This window comes from Apium graveolens, chromosome 10 (assembly GCF_009905375.1).
Source record: "Apium graveolens cultivar Ventura chromosome 10, ASM990537v1, whole genome shotgun sequence".
NCBI classification, from domain to species: Eukaryota; Viridiplantae; Streptophyta; class Magnoliopsida; order Apiales; family Apiaceae; genus Apium; species Apium graveolens.
In genome coordinates, this window is record NC_133656.1 from 189,604,134 (window position 1) to 189,620,575 (window position 16,442).

Genomic DNA, 16,442 nt, shown 5'->3' on the forward strand with positions numbered 1-16,442 from the left:
AAACGCCTCGGAATCTACTCCCCACATCTGATAGCTTTTAAACCCGACTTTCCCAACATCCACAGGACAAATTCCTTCCTTAGAGCAGAAAGACGCGTCTTTCGTTCCCTTAAATCAAAAAACTCTATAATGTCTGATTCCAGCTCCGACTCCATGGACCATGTTCCCATAATTTCAAGAATGGAAAAGAAGGGAGTCAAAAGGCAAAGAACTCCAATTCTCCATACAAAGGCCGCCATCGAAGATTGGACGGACGACGAAATTATCCCTTCTACAAGCCAAAAACCTCAAGGAATGGCTATTTCTGATATGGACGCGTCAAACACACAGGACGCGTCATCTTCTCAGAGCGCGGCTCCTTTTGGGGACGCGTCCCCACACAGTGTAAGCGAATTCGAAAGAAGGATTCCTGACCTTGAGACATATCCCGTATCTCCTCAAAAGTCTGATCCTCCCCTAGAGCATTGGGAACCTTCAGATATAGAAATAGATTATGACTGGGCGAGGCTCGGTACCCTTACTGAAGCAGAGAAGAATGCCAGAAGGAAAAGAGAGGGTAAGCTGGCATGCGTAGCTCTTAATTCTACTGCGTCTAACCTGGAAATCCAGTGGCACATGAAATACTACGACATGGAAGGCATCTGGGCGCGCCCTCTTCGAACCATAAGGCCGCATATTTTTAACATTGGGAATCAAAGGATTCCCCGAATGGTGCTTACTCCAAAATTGATTTCTCTAGGCGTGGGCGCGCCCTTGCACCCATACATTAAGAAGATCCTGAAGTGGTATGACGTCGCTCCGATCCAGTTGTCCCCAAACTCATACAAACTGGCTTGGGCTTTGTACATGATGTATCACAACCTCAGGTTGGGCGCGCCCTCTATGAAGGAATTCAGCTTCTTTTTCAGCATAAGAAAATCAATTCCTGGTTATCACTTCTTCGTTATCAACAAGTGGCTGAACAACAAGGGATTTAATGAAGGCAAGATCAGCCATGAAAGGGATTGGAAAGAACCCTTCTTTTATATCTATGACGTCAAGAGATCCCGTGTTCGTTTCAACCTAGAACCAAGTAAGTAACTCAAAAACATGTTTTCATATACCGGACGCGCCCTATTGGTATGGCGCGTCCTCCCTTTTTTCTTTAACAAATTCTTACCATCCTTTATCTCTAGACAAAAGAGTCCAGAAAGAACTATCAGGGAAAAGGAAAAAGAGGGCAGACAAGGTTCTCCAGTATGCAGAGAAGCATTTTAACCTCAAAGACATGATTACAGAAGACAACCTCAAGCTAGTGGGCGCGTTATCACCCCGGGTTGGCTCTATCTGCAAGTTCCGTGAATTTCATAACGGCAAACCTGTTCTCACAACTTCAGAAAAAACCAGGGGCCTCAGTGCCGCAGAAGTGGTCAAGATTGACATTAGTAAGCAATTTAACTTAGAACAAGGTAAGTTTAAGTGAGGGAGGACGCGTCATAAATTTTGGACGCGTCCACAGCTACAAAAATAGGTCCCCATTCAAAAAATGTTAACTTACATAAGAATCAAAGGTGTTTCATGCATATATATCTGCTAAGGGCGCATTTTTTCACAGGACGCGTCCTTCTTGTTCTATATTCCTACAGCTCAAGTTTTTCCATAACCTGTCACAACCAACATGTCTCTAGGAAGGGCGCGCCATATGTGTAGGGCGCATCATTCTTTGCTTGATACATATATGCATTACTCATGTCTTTCATTTTCCTAATTATACCTTTATGCATTTACTCATTTTGGTTACCATCTTTTCATGTACCTTCTTACTTTTAATCTGCCATGCATGTAGAATTCTATATCACAACATGGGCGCGTCTTGCTCCCTAGACGCGTCTTAGAGCCTTTAACTAATATCTTTTCCTGTTTCTATTACAGATATGGCCTCACTCCCCAAAGGATTCGCAATTGGGGCTTCCAAAAAACTAAGGGCAAGGAAACAGACTCCTACAAAGGTCGATCCAAAGGCAAAAACCCCAACTCCTATTGCAACTCCTTCTCCTCCTCCCAAGATAATCGACACCACTGTGCTAGACATTCCTGAAAGCATGGAGGACGCGCCCTCAAAGCGTCAAAAGACTGTCCCTGATGACCAGTCTTTCGTTCTCAGATACCTAGGCGCGTCTTCTGTTGGAAATTTCACAGAAGATGAAGTCAGAGGTTGGACTTTTAGAACGGAGCAGCAAACGAAGGAGGCTATGGTCAAGGCTGCAGCCGAGCTTCACCTGCATGCTAGGCAGAGCGCTAACATGGCTGCCAGGCTTAGGGCGCGTCTTGCTGTTACAGACACTGCAAAGAGCCAGGCCGATGACAAGGTCAAATCTCTGGAAAAACACATTGCCCTGCTTACCCAAGAAAAAGATGCTGAAATCAGACGCCTGGAGGGGGAGAGGACGCGTCTGGAAATGGAAAAAGCTGTGTTGGAAGGCAATGTCTCCGCAATAGAGAAGCAAATGGACAGCGTCATCGCCCTGAATTCCACCATGCAGCTGGAGCTTGACACCCTGAATGATGATAGGCTGCATGGATGGACAGAGGAGAAAAAACTGGTTTATCAGCACGGCTTCCAGGCTGGATTTGAAGAATGGTGCTCTGGGTTCATTGCCAATGACCCAGAGTATACATTCTCAAAGTTTGATGCAGATACCCAGATATGGGTAAATGATTTCAGGGTCAGGGCCGCAGAATCCATCAAGAACAAGAGGATTTTTCTGGGCTTAGAGGCAGAGGACGCGTCCCCTGATCCTGCTCCACTTCAGACTCAGCCTCCCCCTGCAGAAGGCCAAGACAAGCCACAGGACGCGCCTCCTACTTAGGACGCGTCCTTTATCTTTTATGTACTTGAACTATTTAAGGGTGCGGGCCCCTTGAAGCCTTGCAAGTTGTAAAGACTATTTTTGAACATTCACTTGCACTTGTTTTTTTACTCAATCATTTACATGGGCGCGCCTTGTGTTTAGGGCGCGTCGCCTTTGACTAATTTGTTATTATTTTTACTCCCGTCAAGCAAATATCCATTATGGGCGCGTCCTCTCTAGTTGGACGCGTCTTTGTTTGTTTTAGAAAGTGCATGAGCACGGCACTACACTGTACTTGTGTGTTTAACCAATGCACAAGGCATGATGGGGCGCGTCCTAACTATTTGACATGCCTTAATGTTCTCTTAGAAATATTTTCTGGTAGGGACTTGCTTTTATTTTTAAATTAAGAGCATCAACCAATATTACTTGGGCGCGTCCTTGGAAATAGTACACTTCTTAGTTACATTTTTTCTCAAGTTTTATTGTTCCTTTTAGCAGCCACTACTTCAGTTAACATCCACATAGAACTATCAATCAAGACGCGCCTCACATTTGATCCAAAATAAATCATCCTTCACGCAGGACGCGTCTTTGACAAGCACTTTTTCTTTTTTACTTATGTTGTCAATATCATAGTAACATCCAATCTAAAGGAGCATCAATCAAGATAACTTGGGCGCGTCCTTGAAAATAGTACATTTTTCTTGAGTTTCATTTATATAAAACCCTAGTTTAGGGCGCGCCCTACATTTAGGACGCGTCATGAGACTAAGCAAACTGAGCAAATATCCCTTAGGAAAGTTTCAAAATTTTATTTATAATGCGGTCTGATGTCAAAAGTGCACCAGTCCCACGGCTACTATGCTCTGTGGGGAAATTATTTCTAAAAAATGACCCTTCAACTAGTCCCAAGGTAAGTAGTACATGCACTACCCCCTAGGCTAGGAGGAATTTATTTAATTCTAGCCTATAAACTGGGCATAAACCAAAATGATAAAAGAAATATGCAAGGGGCCAAAACCACGCCTTACTGGTAATACTTTCGGAGATGTTCCGCATTCCAAGCTCGCGGAACTAGCTTCCCGTCCATATCTTCAAGGTGATAAGTCCCCTTCCACATGATAGACTTTATTCTGTACGGTCCTTCCCAATTAGCTTCAAACACTCCATGTTGGGGGTTCTTTGTAATGGGCATCACTTTCCTAAATACCAAATCTCCCACCTTCAGCAATTGTCCATTTACCTTCTTGTTATAATACCTTGCGGCGCGTTGCTGATACGCCGCTAGCCTTAGCTGAGAATTTTCCCTCGTCTCCTCTAAGAGATCTAAATGAAGCCTTTGATTAATCTCGGCATCTTCTTTCCTGTAACAATCTCTGCGAAGTGATCCTGATCCAACTTCCACGGGGACCATAGCTTCATAGCCGTAAGTCAGCATAAACGGTGTTTCTCCCGTAGTAGATCGTGGCGTAGTGTTGTATGACCACATCACCTTCGGGAGTTCTTCAGGCCAATTCCCTTTACGTTCCTCCAGCTTGGTTTTGAGGGTATGCTTTATTATCTTGTTAACAGCTTCTGTTTGTCCATTACTTTGAGGATGATAAACCGCTGCAAACTCCTTCTTGATTTTCAATTCCTCACATAATTGTCGCAACTCCTTGCTATCAAACTGCTTTCTATTGTCGGAAACAAGCTTGTAAGGGATTCCAAACCTGCATACGATTGAGTTAAAAACGAAATCCCTGATTTTCTTTGCGATGATAGTAGCCAGTGGCATAGCTTCCGCCCATTTAGTAAAGTAATCAACCGCAACCACTGCATACTTGACGTCTCCTTTAGCTTTCGGCAATTCTCCGATAAGATCAATTCCCCACATGGCAAACGACCATGGGCTTGCCATAGGCGTCAAGAGTGTAGCCGGCATAGACGAGTAGTTTGCAAAGCGCTGGCAGCGATCACATGCCTTGATGAAATTTATAGCATCTTCTCTCATTGTGGACCAATAATACCCTTGGCGCAACACTTTCATTGCCAACGAGCTACCCCCCGAGTGATTGCCACAGATTCCTTCATGCACCTCTCTTAGGATGTAATTTCCTTCTTCTTCTTCAACACACCTGAGCAGAGGTTGGTTGAACCCTCTCTTGTATAGGACTTCATCGTATATCACATATCTTGCGGCTTGATAACGGAGTTGACGAGCCATAAACTTATCCTCGGGGAGTGTTCCCTTGCGAATATAAGATAGAATGGGCGTCATCCATGTTTCCTTGGGAGCCTCATCCACTTGCATAGTTTCTATCTCTGGGATACTAGGAACCTCCTGGATTTCAAGAGGGATGGATCCTAACAATACAGCCTCTTGTTGCGACCCCATTTTTGCCAGAGCATCCGCATTATTGTTTTTCTCCCACGAAAAGCATTCCAATCTAACTTTTTTGAACATTCCAATCAGGCGATGTGTACATCTCAAGTATAATTCTGTTCGCGGGCCTCTCGCTTGAAATCCCCCATTCACCTGATTCACTACCAACTCTGAGTCACTTCTTGCAATTAAGTTTCGCACCCCCATTTCCAAAGCGATTTTCAGGCCATTAATCAGCGCCTCGTACTCCGCATCATTATTAGTTGCATAAAACTTGAAATGAATTGCGCTCATCAGGTGGTGGCCTTCCGGAGACACAAGTACTATACCCGCACCTGCTCCTCCATTGTTAACCGCCCCATCCACATGCAAGATCCACCAAGGATGCGGAAACTCTTCCAAAGACTCCTCGGCATGAGGTGGATGTAGCATTACCAAAGCTTTATCATCAATTTCAGAATCAAATTCCAACAAGAAATCGACTAAGGCTTGCCCTTTTATCGCTGTTCGAGGCACATATTCCAAATCAAACTGTCCCAACTCCACAGCCCATTTCAGCATTCTGCCTGATGACTCTGGTTTGTGCAGGACCTGTCGCAGCGGGTACGCTGTACGAACTTCAACTCTATGGGCTTGAAAATACGGCCGCAATTTTCTTGACGCAAGAATTAGGGCGTAAACCAGTTTCTCCATATTTGTGTAGCGAGTTTCAGCGTCGTGTAACCGCTTGCTCACGTAGTACACTGGTGATTGCTGCCCATCTTCCTCTCTTACCAGAACTGCACTGATCGAATATTCAGACACTGCGAGGTACAGTATTAGATTTTCCCCATCCAACGGCTTTGACAACATGGGAGGATGTCCCAGTTGCTCCTTGATTCTTTTGAAAGCCTCTTCACATTCTGACGTTCATACAAAGTCATTCCCAGCTAATTTAATCACCTTGAAAAACTCCTTGCATCTATCAGACGACTTGGAAACAAATCGATTTAACGCGGCGATTCTCCCAGTCAAACTCTACACCTGTTTCACATTGATGGGTGACTTCATATCCAATAATGCCTTGATCTTTGCGGGGTTGGCCTCAATTCCTCTGTGGTTGACAATGAACCCGAGAAACTTGCCCGACTCCACGCCGAACACACATTTTTGCGGATTTAATTTCATGCGAAACCTCCTCAGAATATTAAACATCTCCATCAGGTGCTTGATGTGGTCACTTGTCACCTCAGATTTCACCAGCATATCATCCACATATACTTCCATAGTTCTCCCGATTTGATCTTTGAACATCATGTTTACCAACCGCTGGTAGGTTGCGCCAGCATTAATCAAACCAAACGGCATTCCTATGTAACAGTATAACCCCCTGTCCGTAATAAAGGATGTATGTTCTTGATCGGGGTCATACATCGGAATTTGATTGTAACCGGAGTATGCATCCATAAAACTCAACAACGCATGCCCCGCCGTCGCGTCAACCAACTGATCGATTCTTGGCAGCGGGAAGCTATCCTTTGGACAGGCCTTATTGAGATCCGTGAAATCCACACATGTCCTCCACTTCCCATTCGGTTTCTTCACCAGTACTGGATTTGCAAGCCATTCGGGGTAGAATGATTCTTTGATCAACCCCACCTCCAACAACCGGTCTACTTCTTCTTTTAATGCTATCGCCCTTTCTCCACTTACTGGGCGGCGTTTATGGCGTATGCCCTTGCAATTCGGGAGGATATTCAAACGGTGACACATTACTTCCGGGTCGATTCCTATCATATCTGAATGACTCCATGCGAAAACATCAAGATTTGCAATTAGAAAGCGGGTAAGACTTCCTCTCATCTCATCATCCAACTGAGATCCCACTTTCAAAACCTTGCTCGGGTCATTTTTATCAACTGGAATGGATATTGTGTCTTCGGCCGGTCCCGCTTTTTCGGTGGGCATAGGGATCCTGGGATCCAAATCGAAATCAAAGTCTCGGGGGTCTTCGACTTCCACTTTTTCATCTGAGGGCGCGTCCTCGTTTGGAGGAGCATCAACCTCAATTTCATTCAAGGGCGCGTCCTTATTTTGAGGAACATCTACCTTGAGGTTATTCCCGAGACCTTGCAAAATCTCACTTCTTCCTCCCAATTTTTTCCCGTTAACCTCTTTCTGTATGATTGCCTCGATATGGTTCACCACCACTTCCTCTACGCTACGGATCCTCGAAATACGCCCCTGCGTCAAAAAAGAATTACCAGAGACATTGGTTTCTTCCTTCCCAGGGCTTTCAACGAAATAGTGGGCATGAACCTCTCCACTTGGTTTGACATGAATATCTTCTGCATCCTCAAATGGGAGACCTTTCCCTTCATACCTTCTTCTACGAAATTCCTTGACAGCCTTATGATAGCAGTCGTGTGACTCATACTGTGACCCTCTCAGACTGCCAACCCCGTTTGGCGTTGGGAACTTTATCATCAGGTGGTGTATCGAGGTTATCACCCTGAATGCTCGCAACCAAGGTCTGCCGACTAGCACATTGTGCGCGGAATCCTGATCTAGCACCTTGAAATCTATCATTTGGGTAACCGACAAGGCCCCTTCCCCGAGTGTGACGGGAAGTCTGACAGAACCCATGACTCTCACTGCTTCCCCAGTAAAGCCATAGACGTGCGCATCTTCGAAATACATGTCACTATCTGGAAAACCCAGCTTTTTGTAGGTGCTGTAGTACAAGATGTTTGTGGAACTCCCATTATCTAAGAAGACTCGATGTACATTCATCGCCCCAATGAGCATGGTAATTACCAGCACATCGTTGTGGGGATGATGCACCCGCCTAGATTCTTTTTCCTTGAACGTAATATCAGCGGACTCCCCCTTAAAGACCTTCGGGGGTCTATCTTCCAAGTTGTGGATGTTGGTGAGCGGTGGATGTCGCGCTTCTCTCGCGTTTTTTTCCAGTGCTCGATTACTATCACCAATAAAAGGGTGTCCTCCAAAAATTGCCCTGATACTGCCAGCCCTCTGAAACTTGACCTCTGCCGTTTTTTCGACATCCTCCGCCCGCGGGGTCAGTTTTTCATCCTTACCTTTGTCGTCAAGTCCCCTGCGTCGTTTCACCTTGTCAATCCATTCTCCTAGGTATCCTGCCTTGATCAATTCCTCAATCTCATCCCGTAAGTGGCGACACTCATGGGTGTCATGGCCAGTAGACTCATGGTAGTCACAATACTTCTTCTTGTCTCTGCTCTGCCATGAAGTTAAACGGTCGGGCTTCTTGAAGATTCCTCTATCCTTATTTACCTCGAAGATATGATCAATGGACGCCGCCAGCGGTGTATAATTGCTCACTCTTCTCTCGTAGTTCGATGGTGGGCTCCATTCTCTCCGCGAGCTCACAGTATTTACCCTGTTAGGGCTTCTGGCGTTTCGCCGATAATCTGGGCTCAAGGATCTGTCTCTTCTCTTGGATCGCCCCTTGGAGTTATGGGTATTGTCATTCTTTTTTATTTCTGCAAGCGACTGCTTGATCGCTTTGAACGACTCCGCCTGCGCAAGCACATCAGCTAGCGACACTGGGTCCTTCCCTTGCAGGTGCTTCCAGAAATCCGTCCCCACACGCAACCCAGCTATAAGCAATATTTTCAATATTTCATCAGTGGCACCCCTCACCAAAGTAGATTCTGCATTAAACCTCTTGAAATATGAAGTCAAACTTTCTCCTTCCTTTTGTTTCACATTAGCCAGCGTGGTAACAGGTGGTGTATACTTCACCGCGGCTTGGAATTGTGTCAAAAACAAAGTTTTCATCTGTTCCCAGGATGAAATCACACCCGGACCAAGTTTTTGGAACCACTGCTGAGCGCCCTCTCTAAAATTAGCTGCCAGGAGACGGCATCGAGCCAAATCAGGTACTTGATATACATCCATTTCAATGTTAAAACGCCCCAAGAACTTCACAGGATCAGAGTTCCCGTGGAAACGCAAGTCATTGGTTGTGTTCCTGTATCCCGCGGGCAATTGCGCCTCCCTCACAACAGCAGCAAAAGGAGAAGGAGTTTGCGCAGTCGCCGTTACTCTTCCTCCCTCAAGATGGTTGAGCAACCTCTTGAGGTCGTTCACATTAAACGTCCCTACCCCAGGAATGGTCTGAACATTAGGCTGTTGGGGTTGCTCTGCGACTTGCTGAAATTCCCCTTAATTACCCCCCGGGTGTGGCGGAGGATCTCGCCGCCCCTCGCCCTGAGGCTGCAGCGGTGGCATGTTACCATTTTGGTCCTGTATATTTTCCCGTACGCGAGGTTCATCTTGACCGCGTTGCGGAATTTCATCATTATTCTGCATTCTTACTTGAATTCGCCCGCCGTCCTGGTCATGAGGACGCGCCCCAGACCCATTACCAATAACGCTGTGGGAAGCTACGGGAATAGCGGCGGGGGCTTCTCCAGCGGAATGTGCTCCACCTCTCCTATCATTGTAAGGGGCTCTTCCGTATTGATATCCCATTCTTCCTCGTCCATTCCTTTGGTATCCCCGGTAGTAATTCCCGGGCCTTCCTCGCGGAGGGGCACGCTCGTGCTCGCGGTGCCGCACCCCGTCATCCCTTTGGAATGCGGGGGGCACACGCGTCGTATCACGGAGCTTTGCTTCTCCGGCGTTTCCTTCCTTTTGCCATTCTACCAGCAACATCCTCAAATCGTTGTCCTCCAACCTTATGCCAAGCCTCCTTTTCAAGGCTGAAAGATCCCTTCCTCCCTCATCTTGGTTTTGAGCGTTCTCCGTACGACGACGCTCGTCCATCGTACGCCCAAACCTATGCGGGTGTGGCACTACCTGGTTGCCCAGGCGAGGCCTTTCTCTGCCTTCAGTGTCCTCATCCGCAAGCTCCACAATAGGTTCTACATCATCAGAATACTGCAAACGCCGTGGAGTGATTCGCGGGTTATCCCCGCTCCCATGGGTATCTCCCTCAACTACAGGGGCTTTCCCCAAGGCATGACCATGACGGGGGAAACGACGACCTCTCCTCGTCTTTCGGCGCTCCACCGTGTCCAGTCTTGAGTTAAAACTGTTAAGAGTATCCCCCATGCGATACAATTGCTCCAATATATCAGCGTTGCTGATGAGAACTGGAGGTGTCCCCCCCACATCCGGAGTCCTCGGTGGATCCGCCATGTTTCTGGGAACGTAAGGTTCGTGGCGAGTATAGCGCCCCCCGCCTTCTCCTTCAGACCTGCTGTCACTTCCATCATAAGAACTTCCATCACGATTGTAAGACATCTTTTCCTCCTAAGATTGCGACCTTAATTAGCAGCCCTCCTTCTAGCGCCAATTTGTTGACGGAGGAATCTGGTAACAACAAAGATTGAGGTTTCTCGCCGGAACTAAGATCTGTGACGGTGGTTCTTTGCCGGGAACTTAAGCGGTGTGTGGTTGATTGTGGTTGTTTTAGGCTGAGATTGATCAGAGTAAGTGGTGGCTCTCTTTTCAGCTCTCAACTTCTTACCCTTTCAATGTGCCTACGTACCCTTTATATAGGGATCAAGCCTGACGTAGTTCTCGTAGAACAGGAAGTCTAATGAGTTTAGACTTCTTACTCCTAAGCCCAGTAGAAGCCTATCCGATATCCATCTTCCGCTAGGTTTAGGAATGTCCAACTATGAGGCCCAACCGCAAAGGCCCAAGGCTCGTCCGTAATCGTAGGACTTCACGGATAGTGCATCTCCCTGCGCAAGGATAACACTCCGCTACAGCTATCTCCCTTGATTTACGAACGCAGGTATAACCACGGTTCACCCCAAATGCCAGACGCGTCCCTGTCCCCCGAATGAGGATAACCCACCAGATAGCAGGACAGGTGATCCCAAGCTCTTGGGTGCAAAGTGCAGGATGACTCCAAAGTTCTCCAACGAGGACACCCGTTGAATACAAGAACAGAGCTCCCAAAGCACACACCAAAGTAAACCCCACATCCCCAACGAGGACACCCGTTGAATACAGGAGGAGGCCTTCAATCATCAGGCATACCCCTGGAGGCCTTCAAGCTTTTCACGGACATCCCCCTCCTTGACCGTCTCAAGGAGGGAATTCTTCAAAGAGTACCTGCAACAAATACATTAGTAAAAATAATCCTCCATTGCTCCTCTCCATGCAAGCTTTGTCCTGAATTCAACATCAAAAGTATATAGATCAAACACAGGACGCGTCCTAACCAATTGGGCGCGTCCTAACCTCCACAAATCCAACCCTGCTTTAATCATTTCTTATAACATGTAAAGTCACAGGACACGTCCTAGAATATAGGGCGCGTCCTTAACCTTATTAGACTTGCACCGTCTCCTCTAAACCATCATGCACAACATTTCACTTTCAACGAAACATCCTTGCTAAGGTAGGCGCGTCCTAGAGCATCCATCACCATAAGATTTCACCTCCCAAGCACTTTCATAATTATTGACGCGTCCATAACGCCTGGGCGCGTCCTTCCTTGACCATGCACTCTTCTCGCCTCGTAACATATCCCTTCCTAAGTAGGCGCGTCTCGAATACTTGGACGCGTCCTCACTTTCACAACGCAATACTAAGTTTGACTGTAATTAGCCCGCATTTGACCCGAGTCAATTCAATGCCAAATTTTGGGTATAACATAGCTTAACAGTTTTTTTGTTATGCACTAGTTTTTAGTTATTTCAAGTACTTTTTTTAACTATTGACTGTGTAGCTAGTACAAGGTAACATCTTCAATTAATTCTGCAGATCTTGTGTTTTCCCATTTTGAAATCTTAATAAGCATTTACCTCAACTGAGTGAAGCTGTGACTGAAATAACTTACAGAAGCTATACATTTTACCTTACTATTCTTCATCAAGAATTCATTTTAGCCGAGTCATCAACTACCAGGGCTAAAGGCCTCTTAGCACAATTATCAGTCCAACTTCTTAGCCCACGAAGATAGTAACGATATATTGTACCCGAGACTGTTGTTAATACCAAATGAAATGAGGACTGCAAGTTTTCAGTGAATGCAGTAAAGAGCAAGTACTGATATGAATGGATGTTTATTGTTGAATTAATACCATTTAACTTGCGTTTTATATTATTGTTGTAATTATTTATTTTCCAGAAAGTTATGTATCAAGCAACTCCAGATTTATAATCTGAGTACAAATATTCTTATTAGTATATTCTTTTAAGTGATTAAGATGTCATTCCAAGCAAAAGTGAAGACCTGCAGATATCGAAATCACAAAACATTCTTGCATAATGATTCTACACTTAGATTTTATAGACATCAAAGGGCACCAATTTCAGTTTAGCACAGTATTACAAAACTTGGCCTATTTATCCACTTGGTTCACCACCATTGCAACAAACAGATTAAATCCGAGTATGATTCTTATTTGGCCGTGTTAGTTCTGAAGGCAGCTACTCCTTTCTACACAAAACCAGATCTATCTGGCTCAGGATGTTTGAAAACAATCACAACAAATTTGAGTCTTGAAATCAAGAAAATGCCACAAGGTAGTAGTAGACAGTTAATCAGATAATAACAGGAATATAAGTCTTCGCGAGAGAACAAGATGGGGAAAGCCGTTCCCAGCAATGCCACAGCAGCAGCACCAGCAATGCTTGTCAAAGATCTATTGTTTTTTTTTTCTTTCAATTTCTTTTCCAAAATGTATAAACTTTTCAGGCCAAAAATGTTGATCTACTACCAAAACATTTACATTCATTTGATATTATTTCTAGAAACTAAAACTTGTCGAGAAACTATTGATTCCATTCTGTTGGACTGATCGTCGTAAAATATTTGATACAGCTGGAATTCGGAAGGGGATCCAATTTGTATGTACTCGTGAATATGTCATGTGACTCATGTCCATCAATATGTGTGTTCCTGGGCAAATCCACATATATCAGGACCCAAGAGGATCTGGATAAGTATGGTCCCATATACTCACCAAGGACCAAGGCAAAAAACTATTCTGTGGCTATATTGAGATTACCGCAATATCCACATATTTGCATTGGTGTCAATGTGGTTCTATGAGTTGTCTTTACAAATTCCAGTATATGCAGAAACAATCATGATATAAATTCAATTGGCCAAGTGGCCAACAAGAATAAATCAGTGAATATAAACAAGGCGCGAGACACATAAGGAATCCAGAACATAATATGTTCTGCTTACAGCCTAGGCTGATAACCGCGCGTTTAGATAAATTTTGGTGACAAATTTGAACCATGAACTCTGATAAACTAGTTCTACCTTGTAGATATGCACAGTTCCATGTGAAATAGCAGATAACTCTAGTTATACCAAAACACGAGGAGACTTCTTGCGAAAGGGATTGTTAGAACTTGACATTATAAATTGATGATGAACTTATGTCAATGTTAGCAAGTGCTGAATTGATTTTAGTAAGCATTATCCCAATGCAGTGCTGCAGCTATAATGCACAAGCTAATCATGAACTAACAATTATATATGAAAAAATGAATAGTAATAAACTTAAATTTTCAAGGTTAACATCTTTGCATATCAACATGTAATCATAAACTTCAAGTAAAAACTATAATTGCATAACTACTAAAGAATCAAAAAAAGTCTCAAGCATTAACCCCAGCCCTTCTTCGACTGGTGATTCTCGACACCTCGTCATCAAAGCCAATGTCAGCATTCAATTGCCGCGGGGAGCTTCTAGACCTGCTAAAGAATGACCTGATATTGTGGAATGCCTGACTGATCCCCCTCCCTCTTCTTCTACTTCCACTTTCACTTCTGGACCAAATTACCCTCCTCTGGCTGCTACCATTAACATCAGCCACATCATCCGTTTCATTGTAAACATCAGGCACCTCATTCTCACCTACTTCCCTGCCACCATTAAATCTCCCAACCGCATATCCCCCACGAGGCAACCTCCAGATAATTAGTCCCATTGATTCCTCACCAGGCGCCAATCCATCCATATCCGCTACCTCACCTGGCAATTCATAACGACAAACAGGGCAAGAATTCCGTTGTTCAAGCCAGGGCATAATACAATCAGAATGATAGAGATGCTTGCAAGGCAATTCACGCGCCTTTGCATTAGCCTCAAAAGGCTCGGTACAAACAGCACAATTCGTGTCACTCTTAACATGGTCCAAATTAATCTCAATTGTAGGCAAAGCATCAACTGCAAGTTTAGATGCTGGAGGATGACTAACTCTTAACATATCAAAATGAATAAAATGTTCAAGAATTCGATCAAACCCCGGTCCCATAACCAACTCAGACATCCCGCGAACTAATCCTCTTAAACCAAGACCACAACCATCATCATACAACAATTCATAAGTCCCGGTCTCATCCGTTCTTCGAAGCACAATAAACGGATAAAAAAGAGGCCTAAAACTGGTCGCATCCGCAACACTCTGTCCTAATGCATGACTAAACTCTGGTGCATGACTTCCAACTCTCATATCAGAATAAGGACTATGACTATGATTATGATAATGGTGGCGGTGGTGATGGCGACGACGACGATGCCTGCGGTGTTGCTGATGATTTATTTCCTCAACAAATCCGCCACCGCAGTCCACGCAAACAACACCATCTTCTTCAACTCTAACAAAAGAGTTGCAACTATGGCACCAATGTGAAGGCTCTGTAAAATCCATAAGAGAGTTGTGAAACAAGTTTTTTCTAAAGAATGTGTGAATAAAACTATGGTTGAAAAAAGAGCAATATATATACATGCAGCATGTCAAGGGTCAAATAAAAGGAAAACGTGTGGGGAGATTGCTACATATTCATGTGCGTGAGCGTGAGAAATTGGTCATACAAGTTTGAACATTAGCTTAAATCTAACACCTTCCGGGAAGGTAACAAATATTGTGAAAATGATTCAATCTTTGTTTATCCGGCATCATTTATTCAGAGTAAGTCTAAATAATGGTACCATTAGTTGTTTTTATTGTTGTGTTATTTAAGGTCCATTATTGGGTCTACTGCGCGTCAGGTTCATATTTTCCATTTTTTAATTTTTGTGAATCAACACGGTCGAAAAATAGTTCACTCGTTTAACTTGATCTTTGCCATGTCTATAACACGTTAATATCATTTTACTCGGTAAGTAGCCTCTTTTGTTACATTTATTTTTACCATAATTTTTAGTAGTATTTTTCACTTTAATAAGTTACATATTCGAAAAATCTTGAGCAAATTTTGTTATTGAAAGGAAATTCAGTCTAAAAATTTACTATGTCTCGAATTACTAAAATTATCTAGACGGGTAAAAGTTATAGCAAGATTTTGATATATCGATAATTTGACATATATATGTTTTTGAACATTCAATTTTTGATTTTTTTGTGATATATCATAAAAAATATTAAATTCTAACTTATGAGTAGGCTTGTCAATGGAGCGGGGATCCGGTCCGATCCGATTTGATTCGGAACTTGATAAATGGATATGGATTGTATAAAAAATGTCCGATCCGCTAAAAATCCGATCCGATAAGGATCCGATCCAGTAAGAAGCAGATATGGATTTTACGTGATCCGATATGTTAAAAACTCGATCTGGCTTATATTATATATATATATATATATATATATATATATATATATATATATTTAAATACAGGTCCAATCAGGAGCCAACGTGGGTTGTGAAGGAAGGGCAGCAACCAACCGCAATGTTTCATTGCGGAAGGGTACAATGTTCCAATGCGGGCCTTGACCTCCGCAATGATTCATTGCGTCAAGTGGCCATGCACAGGGAACATTGTGGCCTCCGCACTGTTTCATTGTTGAGCCGACTCACAGTTTTTAATGACACAACTACCTCTCTCTTTAACTTTTAACGCCCCTTTAGCTTTAAATGTCACACTTTTTAAAATTAAATATAATTTCCTATTTATATAGCTAATATTAATATTTCACTTATTTATTAAAAGTATAAAAATAATATTAATATTCAACAGTAATTAATTTTTTAAAATATGTTAACATTAAATATAAGTAAAAGTAATATTTTAATATTTTATCAATTTTAATAATAAAATTTATCAATTTTATTTTTTCTCTAATTTTTCTTTAAATTATTCTATGAGTTATTTTAGTTTAAAAAATAATATTATTAATTTTATACTTTTTTGTAAATTCAAACTTATTTTTTGTGAATTCAAACTTATTTTTTGTGCAAAAGTTGAGAATTGACTGGTCTCCCCCAATTTATGTGCCAATATTAATAAGAATTG

At 43.4% G+C, this 16,442-nt stretch overlaps 2 protein-coding genes across 2 annotated transcripts; both read right to left on the reverse strand.

Moving 5' to 3' along the window:
* Positions 1 to 3,861: 3,861 nt before the first annotated feature.
* LOC141691485 (uncharacterized) lies at positions 3,862 to 6,051 on the reverse strand. Its single transcript, XM_074496223.1, has 6 exons — positions 5,766 to 6,051; positions 5,155 to 5,534; positions 4,952 to 5,064; positions 4,425 to 4,546; positions 4,078 to 4,250; positions 3,862 to 3,945 (listed from the first exon to the last, which is right to left on the reverse strand). Exons 1-6 carry the CDS (start codon positions 6,049 to 6,051, stop codon positions 3,862 to 3,864), a joined length of 1,158 nt encoding a protein of 385 aa, XP_074352324.1.
* Positions 6,052 to 13,655: 7,604 nt separating this feature from the next.
* LOC141692966 (E3 ubiquitin-protein ligase RDUF2-like) lies at positions 13,656 to 15,083 on the reverse strand. The gene has a single exon (XM_074497939.1). It carries the CDS (start codon positions 14,932 to 14,934, stop codon positions 13,801 to 13,803), a length of 1,134 nt encoding a protein of 377 aa, XP_074354040.1. The 5' UTR covers positions 14,935 to 15,083; the 3' UTR covers positions 13,656 to 13,800.
* Positions 15,084 to 16,442: the final 1,359 nt, after the last annotated feature.